The sequence below is a fragment of the Lupinus angustifolius genome, chromosome LG05, assembly GCF_001865875.1.
Source record: "Lupinus angustifolius cultivar Tanjil chromosome LG05, LupAngTanjil_v1.0, whole genome shotgun sequence".
In the NCBI taxonomy this organism is placed as follows: Eukaryota; Viridiplantae; Streptophyta; class Magnoliopsida; order Fabales; family Fabaceae; genus Lupinus; species Lupinus angustifolius.
The window spans coordinates 26,009,137-26,024,551 of record NC_032013.1 but is presented as its reverse complement, the minus strand read 5'-3'; the positions used below and the strand labels follow the sequence as shown (position 1 = coordinate 26,024,551).

The following is a 15,415-nucleotide window of genomic DNA, read 5'->3' as shown; positions in this document are numbered from 1 at the left end:
TTACTGTCTCAAACTTAATCATTTGAGGAAGCATTATAATTGTTAACACAGTTAGGAAGCTATCTCAAACAATACTTCCCAATATCAAAACAAAATACACCAACTTCAAATTTGAGGTACAGGGGAAATGTAAAAGGTACAAGACCATGCTTATGAAAATTACCAAATGTTAGTAGAAATTTTAGATATAGAAGCATGTCAGTGCACAGGGGAGTAATAAAACTCAAAGCAGAATTGCTGTTGTTTTTTCTTCATTGTCAATACAAAGTTGGGACAAGTTGCACCTGTGTTTAAGTTTAACACTAACATAAAAAACACCTCACTTTAAAATACAAAAAATTTCACCATTGAAATGCCCTTGAGCTCGTATTGTCATTCTGATTTTGACAAACTTTTGAGCGAATCAGAAAATATAAAGTCCTCACAAGACAAAAAATCTAATCATACAATATCAACCCAAGACAAAGTTTGCACACAATTCATAAACACTCAACGATGCTGTGGTTTCCAACATCATTATCTTTTGTTTTCAAGACGCAGGGTATGCCATTTTCAGACGCAAAAATCATTTCAAAACCATAAAGTAGTCATGAAATAACACCCGTGTTGATTTATTAGCAGGGGAATTGAATTTTTTTGATTTAATTATCCAGATATCATTCACATTCTAACAGGAACAACATCATACTGTCTATGAAAATAATCGCACTCAGATTACAATCCCACAAACAACAATTAAGCATTACAAAACAGATACAATTATAACTTAATTTCTCCAGCACACACACACATGACCCAAATTTTTAGGTTTGAATGGTGGTTCACATTCATATCCGAAATATAAAAAAATTGCATCACATGTAGATGATGAGAATATAAATAAGACTGAACGGCTTCAATAACCACATAACCAATAATAGTTTAATAGGAAAAGGTAAAATTATTAACGACACGAGTAAGAATCAATTTTGGAACAAACACAAGTTACCACACAATAACAGAGCCAAACAAATCACAAATACGCTATAATCACATAATTCAACGTTAAGAAACCATAATTCAATAAAACATTCAAATGATAAAAGAAAATTAATCCTATAAAAATTCCTGAATCGAAATTTAAATTTAATTATTAAAACTGTTCAGAGATTACACCTATGAAAAGCATAGAATCAAACTCCATTATAAAATAACCTAATGAAATTAGCATTATCAAATACGATTCAAAACGATCACCAAATCAATAATCTAAGAGCTGGTGAATTTGGTAACCGCTTTGGTTCCTTCAGAAACCGCATGTTTGGCCAATTCTCCTGGAAGCACCAATCTCACAGCGGTTTGGATCTCACGTGATGTAATCGTAGGCTTCTTGTTATAGCGAGCGAGTCTCGAAGATTCCTGAGCCAGTTTCTCAAAGATATCATTGATGAAACTGTTCATGATCCCCATCGCCTTGCTAGAGATTCCGATATCAGGATGAACCTGCTTCAGAACCTTGAATATGTAGATTTTGTAGGTTTCTACGCTTTTCTTCGATTTCTTTTTCTTCTTCTCGACGCCGCCATCTTTGGTTATCTTCTTCTCCGCCTTCGGTGGCTTCTTCTCTGCTTCCGCGGGTTTCTTCTCCGCTGGCTTCTTCTCTGCCTTTGTTGGAGCCATTGATGAAATGAGAAAGAGTGTTTGTTAGAATATGAAAATGGTGTGAGGAGAATGAGTATATATAGAGAGGGTGGGTGGATTGTGATTGGTAAGAAGGGCTTCATGCGGATCATTGACGTGGCGAGATTGTTTGATGTTGATTATTGATTTGCTTGTTAAGGGTTGATATTGTTTTTCGGGAGCTCGGAACTGTTTTTCGTTTAGTCTTTGAAGTTTGCTTGGTCCATGCTTACATGGGCTTTGGCCCATTATCTATGTGAAATGCAATCAAGATTAGGGGTGAGTAACATTATGATCGGATCCGAATAAGGTCAGGTCTCATTGAATCTAGCGTCAGATTTAAGTTTATAGATTAGACTCGATCAATATTTAGGGTTGAGTAAGGATGAAGCATGGTCTGTCCTGACCCATCCCATGGTTATTCAATCTCATGTTTGTATGTGTCTCTATTCAAATATGTATATATTAATATAACATTGGTCGAAAGTATTATTGATTATCTAATTTTTTAATTATATATATTATTAATAATATATATTATTTTTTATGTCAAATTACATATTCATAACAATGATTATCTAAAATAAGTATACATTATATTTAATCGGGTTTAAGGTCGTGATTTAAAGGTTGACCCAATGATTAGCTTTAACTGATATAACAAGATTTATGATTTTACAATTCTGATTCCAATAAAATATCATTCAATCATATGGAATTATCATGTTTCCATTACATGCTGTTAAAATAATGTTTTCTGAATTGGTACGAGAAGATTGGGATTGTGTCAAATTTCTTCAATCATTAAGGCATTTTATATAAATCTCCTATCTTATACCTAAACCATTGTTGCCTCAGCTGAGCTGACTATGATTTCTTCTGAATCGAATGTGTTTTTTGGATAAACTAATTACATTAATAAACGAAACTAATCTATCATAAATAATCATAAATCTATTTTTTAAACTTTATAAAAAACAAGAAACATATGTTTTACTAGATATATAAGAGAATATTATAAGTAAATCAACAAGCTTATATGCCTTAATTGGTTGGGATTTTTTCAACTTGTGTTTCATCCTTTAGCCAAAAAATTAACTAGTTATACCAAACAGAATCCAAGTGAATGGGATATAATCTCCTTAACAAAATGTGAGCTTGTTGAACAAACAAGCTCTTTTTTTTGTTCAAGCATAAATATCACGGGTATTTATCTCATTTTTGATATATAATCAGGTATTAATCTCTCTACTAAAATGCACAGAGAACACTTTTTGCACTACAACACAATCTAATGGCAAAGTGAGGGAGAATATAAAACCTGATTCTGTATTAAGCATAGAAGATATATAAAACAATGAAAAACATAGAATATGTATGTGTTTGAGAGACATTTACATGCGCCTCAAGCAAATAATGTCTTCAACTCTTCATATCAGTACGAAGACCAAACAAATTCATGTTGTGGATAAGTGCCTAACGCCTCAAGCTCTCTACGATATAGTCCGCATACAAGGTCCTACATCACAAAGAAAGTGCAATTATTATATCAGAGCCTTGGACACATGCTATGCTTAATAACATCAATTAAATGACAATAAGAGTACACAACTATTGAATTGTATCTGAACTGTGCAAGTGTTTTGATTTTACACCGCACATTTTCAATACGCACATTATGATGAAGAAACAATTATAGTGAATCTTGCCTTATCTCTTAATTGAATAATAATATATTCTCCTAGTAAATCATCCTACAAATTATTTTACCCATAAGAAAGTGACATGTCACTTGTTCTAAACTAATCATTAATAAATAAAATATCACTTTGTAACATGTTACTTTCTTGTTGGTAGGAAGATTTAGAATAAGGATATATCATTTTCCCTCTTAATTGTGTTGGACCTTGTTAGTGCATATTAATACAAAAAATTATGCATAAAGAGGAGTAAAATTAAATTTATTTCTAAAAGGAAAGGGACAATTTTGTTAACTTAAAAGATACTATTTCAAAGTATATAGGAAATGATTTGTAAATAACGAGATTTAAACTAATCAATCTAAAACTTCTAAACCAATCCAGTTTGTCACTTACATGGAATGCTTGACCGCTTCAAAAGCAGCTGAGGCAGGCAAAAAGTCGTCTACTGCAACTTCCTTGTTCTCATTCTTCTTGTCTAATTCCATTTATGATGGAAAAACACAAGATCCATTTCATATGATGCACTAAAATGACTAATGTCTCTCATCATGTCTATAGATTATAATTATAATAAATATACTTTAACTAAATATTAGAATTTTGATCATGGAAGGATACAATCTTCAAAAAAACGACGAATTTCAGCTAAACGGTGTGGAGGAAGCTCCTTAATATCGTTGTAATGTCGATACTCGGGATCATCAGCACAGACAGCAATTATTTTGTCATCTTTCTCACCCTGCATTTCATTGCAATTAATGGTTGCTCAATATACAATATTAAGAACTTGTGTTTAGGAATGGGAATGTCTGATATACCTGATCAATCATGGGCATGAGACCAATAGCTTTGGCCCGAAGAAAGCAACCTGGAAGAACAGGCTCCTGCCATATATGACTAAGGTTTCACATCTTGAAAATCACATATAACCAGAACTGAGACAGATCTAATAGTAAGATGAGAATAATCTCTCCATCAACTGAAATTGGAGTTGTATATTGTCAAAGTTCGGATTACCAATGCATAGCTTAGTAATAAAGATAAAGTTCAGTGCTTAAAGAGAATTAAAAATGGGAAATGCTAACTAGTATACTTAAGCCTATGGTTAATGATACAAAAATATAAAACACACAGCATGGGTAAGTGATGCATTCAATACTCGAAAATTTAAACATTGTACCTTTCAATAAAAAATTGTAAGTATATATTCCTAAATCAGCACCCTTAGGAGAGTACATTTTAACGAATTCAAAGAAAAGATACATGATGCATGATATTTATAAGCAAAAGTTGATAACATAAACCGATACAAATACCTGCATGATAACCAATACATCAAGGGGATCACTATCCTCACAAAGAGTACGTGGGATAAACCCATAGTTTTGAGGATACACAACGGATGAGTAAAGTACACGGTCGACCTGTACAAAGAAACAACATTCATGTACAAAAGTATGTCATTCAATGATACAAACAAACCCAGAAGTGAAAATAACTCAGCAAGCCAACCGTTATTACCTTGATAAGTCCAGTTTTTTTGTCAAGTTCATATTTCACTTTGCTCCCTTTAGCAATCTCAATCACCTGCCATATTAAGCCACTAAGCCACATTGCATTACCAAATACTAAAAAATATATCATATATGTCCTTTGAAAAATAGCAATTGTTACAATTTAATTTCACAATTTGACATATTTATATGTTACTAGAGGAGCATCAAAGGTTGAGTAGAAAAAAATCAATGATCAGTATCTCTAAAGTGCTTGCAATGTCATATATCCTTACACAGTTGAAGGTCAGTGGAGCTCCAGGTCCTGCATCATCACAAAAATAAGAACCAATTAAGGGAAATAAACAAAGAAGCATAACACATCTTAGTAGAAAGAGCATGTAACTGTTTTCACCAAAATGATTAAATAATAAGAGAAGTGTTAGCATAATGATCTTCAACGCACAATGAAATTGTATGGATAGTTTTGAGAAAGGTCTCTTTCATATGAACAAGTAGACATGACATGTATAAATTTTATATTATTTGATTGCAAAGTTGTTTGTTAGATATGTGAATTGTGGAAGGTTAAAACTTAAAAATGTCAATGCATGCATAAGCAAAAAAGTCTTATTTCTACCGAAACGAAGACATTGCATTTACAAATTTGTTCATCAAACATCGTGATAAATGCTCAAAATCAGGTTTGAGCTCACAAACCCATGTTTGCCATGTGCATTTGCAGAATAGGATTATGAATGAACTTGAAATGAAGTGACTTATTAAGTGAAGAAAAACAAGTTAATTATGTTTAGATATGTTATTCTAAGAATAAGTTTATAGTAAAACTCCTAAGAGTTTCAACTCAATGCAAAAGCTACATTTTTTATTGCGAATGAGTTTCAACTCCTAAGAGTTTATACTTTGATGCAAATGAATTTCACCGATAAGTATGTTGAAAAAAGTGCTTTGCTAGCATTCCTCCATCAAATAAGGATAATGAAGATAAGGATATTGGTTAATTACCTATTTCAAGGTCATGCCAAGGGTGTGCAGCAGTAGACCTCCTGATCATGGATGATATAATCCTCTCATTTAGAGGTGGATGTGAGGAATGATTATAGGACAGAACCTTCTTTGGAGTCTCAATGGCTTGAACCACATTAGCAGTCTAAAGTAATCATCAATAAAATCAATAATCCAACAAATGTTTTAGACTACAACCACTATATAAGTATATATACTTCAAAATAAATAAGCAAAAGAGTGTAATATTCATCACTTATTTGTATTAGAGTTAATGATGATTAAAAATGAATGTTGGATGACGGACTCGCAATGTATAAACTTTTATACTGTCACTGCATATATTTTGTTTTGTTCTCTCAGCAAAGAGTATAATATATATGCACAGTCAATGTAAATATTTATACACAGTCAGTTGCTTCGTAAAATAATTATCAATAATATACTTTTTTAGAGATCCATCACCCTGTATACTTAAAATAAAAGAAAAAGGTCAAATCCATAATTTCCCTGATAAAAAAATTATTTAAACAATTATTCTCCCCAAATACAGGAAAACTATGTTTATTTATGAATGTGGGACTCCTAACATTGCCGCCCCCTTTAAGGGTCGACGTCCACGACAACTTTCACTCTATCGACACTACTGACCCGATGGTATTTGGCAGCTTCATCATCTATCAGGTTTCAGTAATGTACCTTAATCCAGTCTATAAGTAGTCTTTTCCGTGACACAACTCTCAATGAAAGACATCAATTGTTAGACTTAAACGCATGAAGAGAACCCAACCCAAAAGAATAGTCTATTAGGTGAGAGAGCCTCATGGCTTAGGTACCGCATTGAGTTTGTTATTCTACTCAATGTAGGACTCCTAACATTTATTTTTTGAAAATAGATTTTAAACACCACAAACTCATTTTATACAATTTCTTTCAATTAGTGTTATGAACAACTCAAGTAACCTAGTAGGTTATTGACTGTTTCAAGCTACTAGAAGCTCGCATTACAACAGAGTAATAATGTAGATAAGCTAATTTACTTAAGCTTTGAGTTATAAATTGTATTTGGATACATTTTTCTCTCATAGTTTTACTTTTAGCACAAATATAGTTGCAATTTAGAGTTAGAACTTACAATTTCACCATCCAAATCGGAATCAACCACGATTTCAGCCATGTCACTGCGACAATGAATGATAGTTAATCAGAAACATATATTGGAGAGAAAATTCAATATTTGAAGGACTCTATTAGAAACGGCTAGTAAAAAATTCAATTCGTACATTTTTATTTTTCGGTCTGCGAAAACGTTTTCACCTAATAAAAAAAGAAGTAAAATCCTCAAAAACGAAAACAGATCTGAGAATTTTTCACGAATACATTGATAAAATACTTAACCTGAACCATAACCAAAAAAATACTTAAGCTGAACCGTTAAAAACGCGGTTAACAAAAAAATCAGGTGAGTCAATAGAATAGTTAAGTAACGTTTGCATAAAGTGAAAGCTAGTAGTAATAAAATGAATGAACCGATTATGTTCATGAGAAAAAACGAAAATGAAGCTATAATGAATATAATAGTTATAAGCAGTGATATAGGAATAAGAATAAAGGTTGAGAAGAAGTTGAAAATACCAGCAAGAAACGAGAGAAGAATGAGTGGAACGAGAGAGAGTGAATGGTTTTATTTCTTTGCTATTTTGACATATAAGTAATAAGAAAATGCTTCTCTAATACCGGACCCAACTCCAAAATATCTTCTCTTCAAACAAAAACTATATTACACGCATTCATTTGTTATTTTAAAAACTGATTTGTTGATTCCGACAAATGTTGTTCCTCTTACTTTTTTATTATCCTGAGAATCTAACAAGACTTTACATCAATAAACTAATATTATATTAAAGAGTTGTCTTAATTTTAATAACTATAATATTTTTAAAAGTTTATGGAAAGTTTTAATCTAAATCTCTTCATTAAAATATTCAAATTAAGGTTATATTCTTTACTTACTGTTTTATATTTCATATAATAAGAGCGTAAATAGTGACAATATTCTTAAATATGTTTTCTACTTTTTTATAAAACAAATATAAATTTGATATACATGCATGTATTATGTAACATTTTTTGTATTATTGGCACAATATCTACCATCCATGTGTTAATCATTGTTTATTTTTTAAATAAAAGTAATGCATATAAATGATAGATAATATATTGATCACATAGAAAACTTTATGTTAAATGTAGATGAGTATATAAAAAATTAAAAGGTCCTACTAAATCTTTAAAAAAAACTAAAATAACCAAGTGTTTAATTCCTTATAACAATACTTTATATTTTGATTTTTTTTTGTAATTGTTTATTTGTTTCATTTAGACATCCAAAATGGAGTAGTTGTTATATTATTAGCAATTCTAGTTCATAAATAATGTGTAAAAAGGCAATAGATTATTTTAACTCTAAAGTAAAATAGTTATTATTTACATGTTATTACTCTGATATCAACTGCCAAATGTTTGAATAATATGAAAGTGATATATGGTTTTAAGTTAAAAATATGGTTTTTTAGAAGAGTATGCTATTTATATTAAAATAAACGAATGCATCAATATTATATGATTAAATATAAAATAAATTAATTTTTATGATATATATTTATAAATTAAATATAAAACAGTCAAAGACTAAGTAACCTAGTTGTAACTCATGCCTTGAGCTTGAGGTATGAGTTCAGCTGTTTAAACCCTATCCTCAGAGCTTTAAATTTGAAAATTGATGTCACATTTTATAAATTTAACTTATAAATCTTGTACATATATCTAACTAAATGCTTATTCGAGGGAATATATTATGTTCCAAAAAAATGTAACATTTTATAAATCATTTGATATGATTTTATGGGATAGAAGATATGTTATCGATTATAAATCAATGTTTGGACGAAATGTGACAAATGGCCAATGTTACAAAATGTGAGAAGTTTAGGAGAAAAAATCATGAAATCAAAGACTATTTTATGATAGAGTTAGGATCTCCTCAATTGATAAGAGATAAATGTTTCAAAAACATACAAAACATAATATTTAATATTACATTTATCTCTTTAAATATAATGAAATTATATTTTTCTTATTAAAGAAACATAAACTATCTTCTCACATTTATTATCTCATAATCATTGTCATTTCATGTCTCATCAGCTTCCGACTAATATTATATCTTATAATACATTAAGTGATATAATTTATGATACAAAAAATGTGTTTTCAATCAATTCACCCTACTAAATAAAGTTAAATTCCCACGTATTATAAAAGTGCTGATATCTTTATAAGTTTATCCCCCAGAAAGGAAAGAGAGTTGGAATAGTAGTTTATTTTTTCTCCCTACTTACTTATTTCCCGGTTAATTAATAATTATCATAATTAATAATTATCATAATTCATATTTCGTATCCTATAAAATCAAATAAAAACATATATCAATGGACGTTAGTTCAAGTGACATGTTTGATTCTCCTTCAGCAGGTGTCAGTTCAAGTCTCTTGTGGATGGAAAAATTGTTTAATGGGAGAGTTAGTCCCATGTATCTCTCGATTCGGATAGGATTGCTTTCCGTGGAAAACCAACAAAATAAATAAAAACATATAATTTTGTATAAATAATTTCCGTTGTAGTCGTTGCTGTAATGTAATTGTAACGAGGTTCATAGAGAGAAGCAGCATCAGTTTTGTGTTGTTGATTTGGAATTAGTCCATGGCTGCTAGAGCTCGTGCCGATTACGATTACCTTATCAAGCTTCTTCTCATCGGTGATAGCGGTAACCAATTCCATCTAATTTCTCTTACTTTTTTCATCTAACTATTTTTCTTTTTAGTTTCTCTTCAAATTTCGTGATCTTCCATATGTTAATGTTCTATGCTTTATTTGTCACAATTTTACTTTCTTTTGTTATTTCTGTTTTGATTTGTTTGTTTATTAATTTATCAAAAGGTAATATCTGATTGGAACAGGACGATGTTTGACTCTGTAATAAAATGACAACACTAAACTTAATGTAGCATAGACGAGAACTTTGCATTAAATGAGTGAATGTAGTATATAAGATAAGAATAGTAATTAATGCATTAGATAAAAGAGTTTAAAATCTATGCACACTCACTATGAAGTTTTTTTACACCGTCAGCACATCATCCACCATTAATTTGTATTATTTTTTGTTCGAGAGTCAATAATGGTTAACATGAACAATTGATGATTTGTATACATATTAAATCCTAGAGAAAAAGTTGAGGTAACACTAGAAAAGATAGTAGAATATGGTTTGAGGAGACCTTTAGAGTTTAGATCCCTAGTAAGGAGAGTGAATCTGACCGGAGGGTAGCTCAATTAGTAGAGGCGGAAGGAGACCGGAAAAAAAACTCTAGGTTGAACTATTAAAATGGATTTAGATATTAATGGTTGAACTAGAAGATGTCGTTTGATCCATGTCGCCGGCTCTACATAGTGGCAAATGCTTGATTGTTGTTGTTGGAGTTGGAGTTGGAATTGAAATTACCAATGGTTGCATGTTAATATCATGTTTCCTGAGTTGGCAGCTATCAACAGTGATGGTCTTGGATGCCTTTTTCTGTTCCCCCTACTCATTTTGTTGGTTTATTATTTGTTAGGGAATTTATGTTGTAGATTGCATTTGACTATTTGGATCTGATTACGTTGTTGTTCATATCGGCAGGTGTGGGTAAAAGTTGCCTTCTGTTGCGATTCTCAGATGGGTCTTTTACAACTAGTTTCATCACAACCATTGGGTAGGTATCTTTTGTGCAATCACATTTTCTTCATTTCCCCCTGTCTTTCTGTAATAATGTGGGATGACTCCGATCTTACTAGAATGTGTCAAAATTTTCAGCATTGATTTCAAAATAAGGACCGTAGAGCTTGATGGCAAGCGAATTAAATTGCAAATATGGGATACAGCTGGCCAAGAGCGGTTTCGAACTATTACAACTGGTTAGTGTATCACAGTGGATGTTTTTCCAGAATTCGTTTGTTGGTGCGAAGGAAGCAAAAACACAATAATCATCATGTCTATCGGACACATATTTGTATTATACAGTTTTGGACACTCGTAAACATATTCTACAACATTTTATAATTCTTTTGCCATATCCCCGTTTTTGGGGTGTGTGGTATCTGTCTCCTGTGTCCTGTCCGTGCTTCCTTGGTTGGTGCCTTCAGTGTTCTAATAGGCTAATACAAAAGTTAAATTTCAGCACAAGTTAGACATGTGTTTGCATTGTCCACCCTTCATGACAAAAGGCTCTTGTATGAGGGGGTTTCAGATATATAAAACCCTTTAAGAGTACATGTTTAATTCAGTCCTCAAAAGAGTAGGTGTTGCCTGAATTGAGGTTTTAAACAAATCGTTTATGCACCTTTAAATGACAACTTAAGATTTTGGGATAGTGGATTCAGTTGTTTCTCTCTCTTAATCTTCTTCCTTAATCCTAAAGATATATAATTCTTTATAATGTAAATGATCATAAGTATATGTGATCTTATGGCCTTCATTTATTCTGAAGTTACTGGTTTTATTGAGATTACATGCTTTGTTTATTCAATTGTTTAAGCAAAATTACTTCAGCTGGTTGGTTCTATGCTGTCATTGAAAATTTCTGTGTATCATTAGACTTAATCAAGTAATTGGATCTTCATCAATATCCCCGCTGTTTATAGCCTTATGTTTTACAAACATCCACTCTCAATTGTTTTCATTTTTGTTTAGCATTATTTATGAATGTAATAGTATATCTTAGGATGTTGCATTGTCTTTAACCAAAAATATATTCATTGGCTTCTGTTTTCCTCTGAATTTTGTACATTGTTATTTTTATGCTTCTGAACAAGTATTTAATCCTTATTTTGCAGCTTATTACCGTGGAGCCATGGGTATTTTGCTTGTGTATGACGTAACTGATGAGTCTTCTTTTAACAGTAATTTCTCCTTCCTCCTTAAGCTTTTGATCAGTTATATGTCATTCATTGTTTTATTATTTCCTCTACATACTTACTTTCCTTAAAGTTCTATTTACGAGTTGAGTTTTGGAGGGGAATGCAGAGAAATGGAAGAGTCAAGAGCCATCCTATAAGTGTATTTCATGGCTACCCTCCAAAAAGCAACTAGAAAACAGACTCCAGTGTCTTTCCTTAAATCTTTATGACTTAGCTCGTCTATCATTTTCAGTCAAATCAATTCTTCAACTTATCAATTTAGGGCGCTTTCAGTGCTTGCAACAGGTTTTAAGTTCTTGTAGCCTGTAGGTGAGAATTTGACTTATTTCATTTCATGTGCAGACATTAGGAATTGGATTCGTAACATTGAGCAGCATGCTTCTGACAATGTTAACAAGATCCTTGTAGGTAATAAGGCTGACATGGATGAAAGCAAAAGGGTATGTCCCTTACTCACCCTCACCCTCACCCTCATCCATATATTTAGGCGTGCTTGTAAACATCGTGTATATATATGGTTTTTCTGTACATGATGCCCAGCAATATCCTCCTTAGGCTGTTCCAACTTCTAAGGGTCAAGCACTTGCAGATGAATATGGTATCAAGTTTTTCGAGACTGTAAGTAACTCTCATTGCTCTTATTGAAATTGCATGCATAAGTTGTTGATATGCTAATGCTGAGATTATGCTTGTATAGAGTGCAAAAACAAATTTGAACGTGGAAGAGGTTTTCTTGTCAATAGCTCGGGACATCAAGCAAAGACTTGCAGATACTGACTCAAAACCTGAGGTTTTGTTTTGGTCTTTCTTACTAGTATTATAGTTTATCTTTGATTGTGTGACTATTTTTTAACTAACCTTGATAAGTTGTTGGGCCCAAAAATTAAAAACATCAATAAGCCCTGTGAGAAAAGGGGTAGGATAGTTATTCTGTAATTAAATGAAGAGTTTATTTGTAATTCAGTTTCTAGAACATTCTTATAGTCCTATTTAAGCATTGTACTTCTGTGAGTCAATGAAATCCGAAGTTATGTTATCTTCTTCATTAGGGGTAGCTGTAAACCCCTATTTTCTTGGTAGGTAGCTATTTGCAACTTATCAAATGTTCTGAATGACTTATATGTGATTAAGTGCAGACTCCTCATGAATGTATTTGATTTCATTTACCATACAGTCCATTACATATATATTTTATGAAATGGACTGAATAATAAATTAGTTCTATCCTATTCCATCTTACACCCCCAAATTGGATGGAACCATTGCATCAGGTTCCATTCTATTTCGTTCTGTTTTAAACAATTCAGACAAAGGAACCTACTATCATTCCATTTCATTCTACTTCATGCCATTCATTTATATTGATCCAAACATAACCTTACTAAACTGAATTGTTTCTTAATTTCTCCACTGACTTTTCATTTGGTACTTTGCAGCCCCAAACAATCAAGATTAACCAATCAGATAAAGGAGCAGGGGATTCTCAACCTGCCCAAAAATCTGCCTGCTGTGGTTCTTAATAGGAAGCTCAGAGTATGATACATTTGACTCAGATTTTGTGTCGATGACTGTATTAATGCTTCTATTATTCTTACTATTTTACAGTTTGCAGATCATCCCTATGTTGTGAAATTAATTATGTCCATTTATTGTTGCTTAAATTCATAATTGTGTGAGGAGGTTGGTTATGCATGGGTACACATCTGCTGTCTCACAGTTTATGCCATGGGATTGTGATCAGTCATAATTTTTTTTTTTTTTATAAATATTTTTCTGACCAATCATAATTACAACTCATGGCACATGAAGTAACACAAACTATGGGACAGCAAACGTGCTCCCGGTTATGCATAGTGTGCTTATAGTGTGGTTGGTACTCCCCTTTGGGCCTGGGTAGATTGAATAATATTGGGCTTTTTGGTATTGGTCTTCAATGTCCTTCTGAATTTAAGGGTATGTTTCCGAGTTGATTTTTAGAAGGGAAAGAATGAAAAGCGAAGGCTTGAGAGTCATCTCACACAAGTGTAATTTATGGCTTCCAAACCTTCCTTTTCTCTCCATTGTCATCCAAAAATCAATTCGCAAACAGACCCTAACGAACAACTAGCATTGGAAACCAACATGTTTTTATCCAATGATAAATTGAACTTATTTGATTAACTACTTTGGTTAATAACTTATTTTGGTTTACTATTTAACCCAATGTAGATCCAAGGCTTTGTTGTATGGATTGGTGTAATAAAAAATATTGGTATTTTGTTTTCAATATAGTTTATCTTAATAAGAAGGATAAAGTGATAAACTTTGGCCTAGATTTTAGATTGGACGTTAGAACTTAGAAGCTATGTTCATCACGTCACGTTTAATGTCAAAACAAACGACAATTTCACTAAGATCCCAAAGAAGACATTGTGCCAGTTAAGGATAAGAGTAACCCTTAAGCATGCGAGAGTAAAACAGAGGCAGGGTCAAGTAGCATGCATTGTCTTCCCAATTTCATAGAAAAAACAGGGTGCTTTCATACTTTCAGTTTTAACCAAATGTGTGAAAGATCAAAATGCTAAGAGTTTCATCCTTGATAACGACACTTTTTGAAAATGACAGTTACACACCTCGAAATGGATTAGTTCCTTAGAGGGTGAGAGGATACTAAGTCATGATTAATATGCCAAAAAGACTCAGCATAGCTTTTTCTTTTCATCCTTTATTTGAATTGAGTACACGTAAGTTATGATGCTAATGCTGTTTTTATATATTGCCATTCTATTTCTACTAATGGTCACATTGCAATCATTTTGTTTATGTTCTTTAAAATCCTAAGAAAAGAATCTCTTCAAAAACAACCCCACAAATACTGAGTGTAATTTCCTCTAGTAATATTTTAAAGTGAGATGATTTCTTAACATCTTTCTTTTAATATACAATTATCATTCCCTCTAATCTCTTTATCCACTTTTTATTGTGGATTTAATATGTATACACTGACAATGTAAATGTTTTTTACACTATCAGCGAATTATTCATCATTGATTTGTCAACTATCATTAACTTTCAAACAAAAGTAATATAAATTAACGGTGAATGATGTACTGACAGTATAATTTTTTTTTTTTGCATTGTCATGCATAGATTTTAAGTTCTTTTATTATTTCACTTTTCTGCCATGTAAGGAACAAGTATTAAAATATGGACCCATGTTGAGTAAGAATCCATTCACAAGCAAATCTCATGAGCACCAATGCTTGAGCATGCAAACATGCACAACAATGATTGATTTAACACTCAGAATGAGTCAAAAGGGGAGGATCTTATTTAGTACCGGAGACGAAAACACATCAAAAAAACAATGTGATATGATACTTTTACCTCTCAAGTATAATGATAAGACATTTATATCCTTAAAACTAAGAGCGAAAATAACAACTTTCCTCTCAAATACTAAAGGGAAATTTGAATCATGGCAAAAAATTATAGGAAAAGTTCAAAACTATGTTGTGAATGGATTCCATATTGGAG

At 31.9% G+C, this 15,415-nt stretch overlaps 3 protein-coding genes across 3 annotated transcripts; 1 reads left to right on the top strand and 2 right to left on the bottom strand.

The window, feature by feature from the left end:
* On the bottom strand, positions 1,099 to 1,707 carry LOC109348419 (probable histone H2B.3). The gene has a single exon (XM_019588852.1). The coding sequence runs from the start codon at positions 1,657 to 1,659 to the stop codon at positions 1,249 to 1,251; it is 411 nt and encodes a 136-aa protein (XP_019444397.1). The 5' UTR covers positions 1,660 to 1,707; the 3' UTR covers positions 1,099 to 1,248.
* Positions 2,954 to 7,581, bottom strand: LOC109348418 (soluble inorganic pyrophosphatase 4-like). The gene is made up of 10 exons (XM_019588850.1): positions 7,517 to 7,581; positions 7,017 to 7,062; positions 5,882 to 6,026; positions 5,152 to 5,180; positions 4,884 to 4,949; positions 4,679 to 4,786; positions 4,181 to 4,246; positions 3,981 to 4,101; positions 3,756 to 3,837; positions 2,954 to 3,178 (listed from the first exon to the last, which is right to left on the bottom strand). Exons 2-10 carry the CDS (start codon positions 7,056 to 7,058, stop codon positions 3,136 to 3,138), a joined length of 702 nt encoding a protein of 233 aa, XP_019444395.1. The 5' UTR covers positions 7,059 to 7,062; positions 7,517 to 7,581; the 3' UTR covers positions 2,954 to 3,135.
* LOC109347239 (ras-related protein RABE1a-like) lies at positions 9,560 to 13,650 on the top strand. Its single transcript, XM_019586945.1, has 8 exons — positions 9,560 to 9,707; positions 10,623 to 10,695; positions 10,797 to 10,897; positions 11,816 to 11,881; positions 12,242 to 12,339; positions 12,455 to 12,517; positions 12,597 to 12,689; positions 13,336 to 13,650. The coding sequence occupies exons 1-8, from the start codon at positions 9,644 to 9,646 to the stop codon at positions 13,417 to 13,419; spliced, it is 642 nt and encodes a 213-aa protein (XP_019442490.1). The 5' UTR covers positions 9,560 to 9,643; the 3' UTR covers positions 13,420 to 13,650.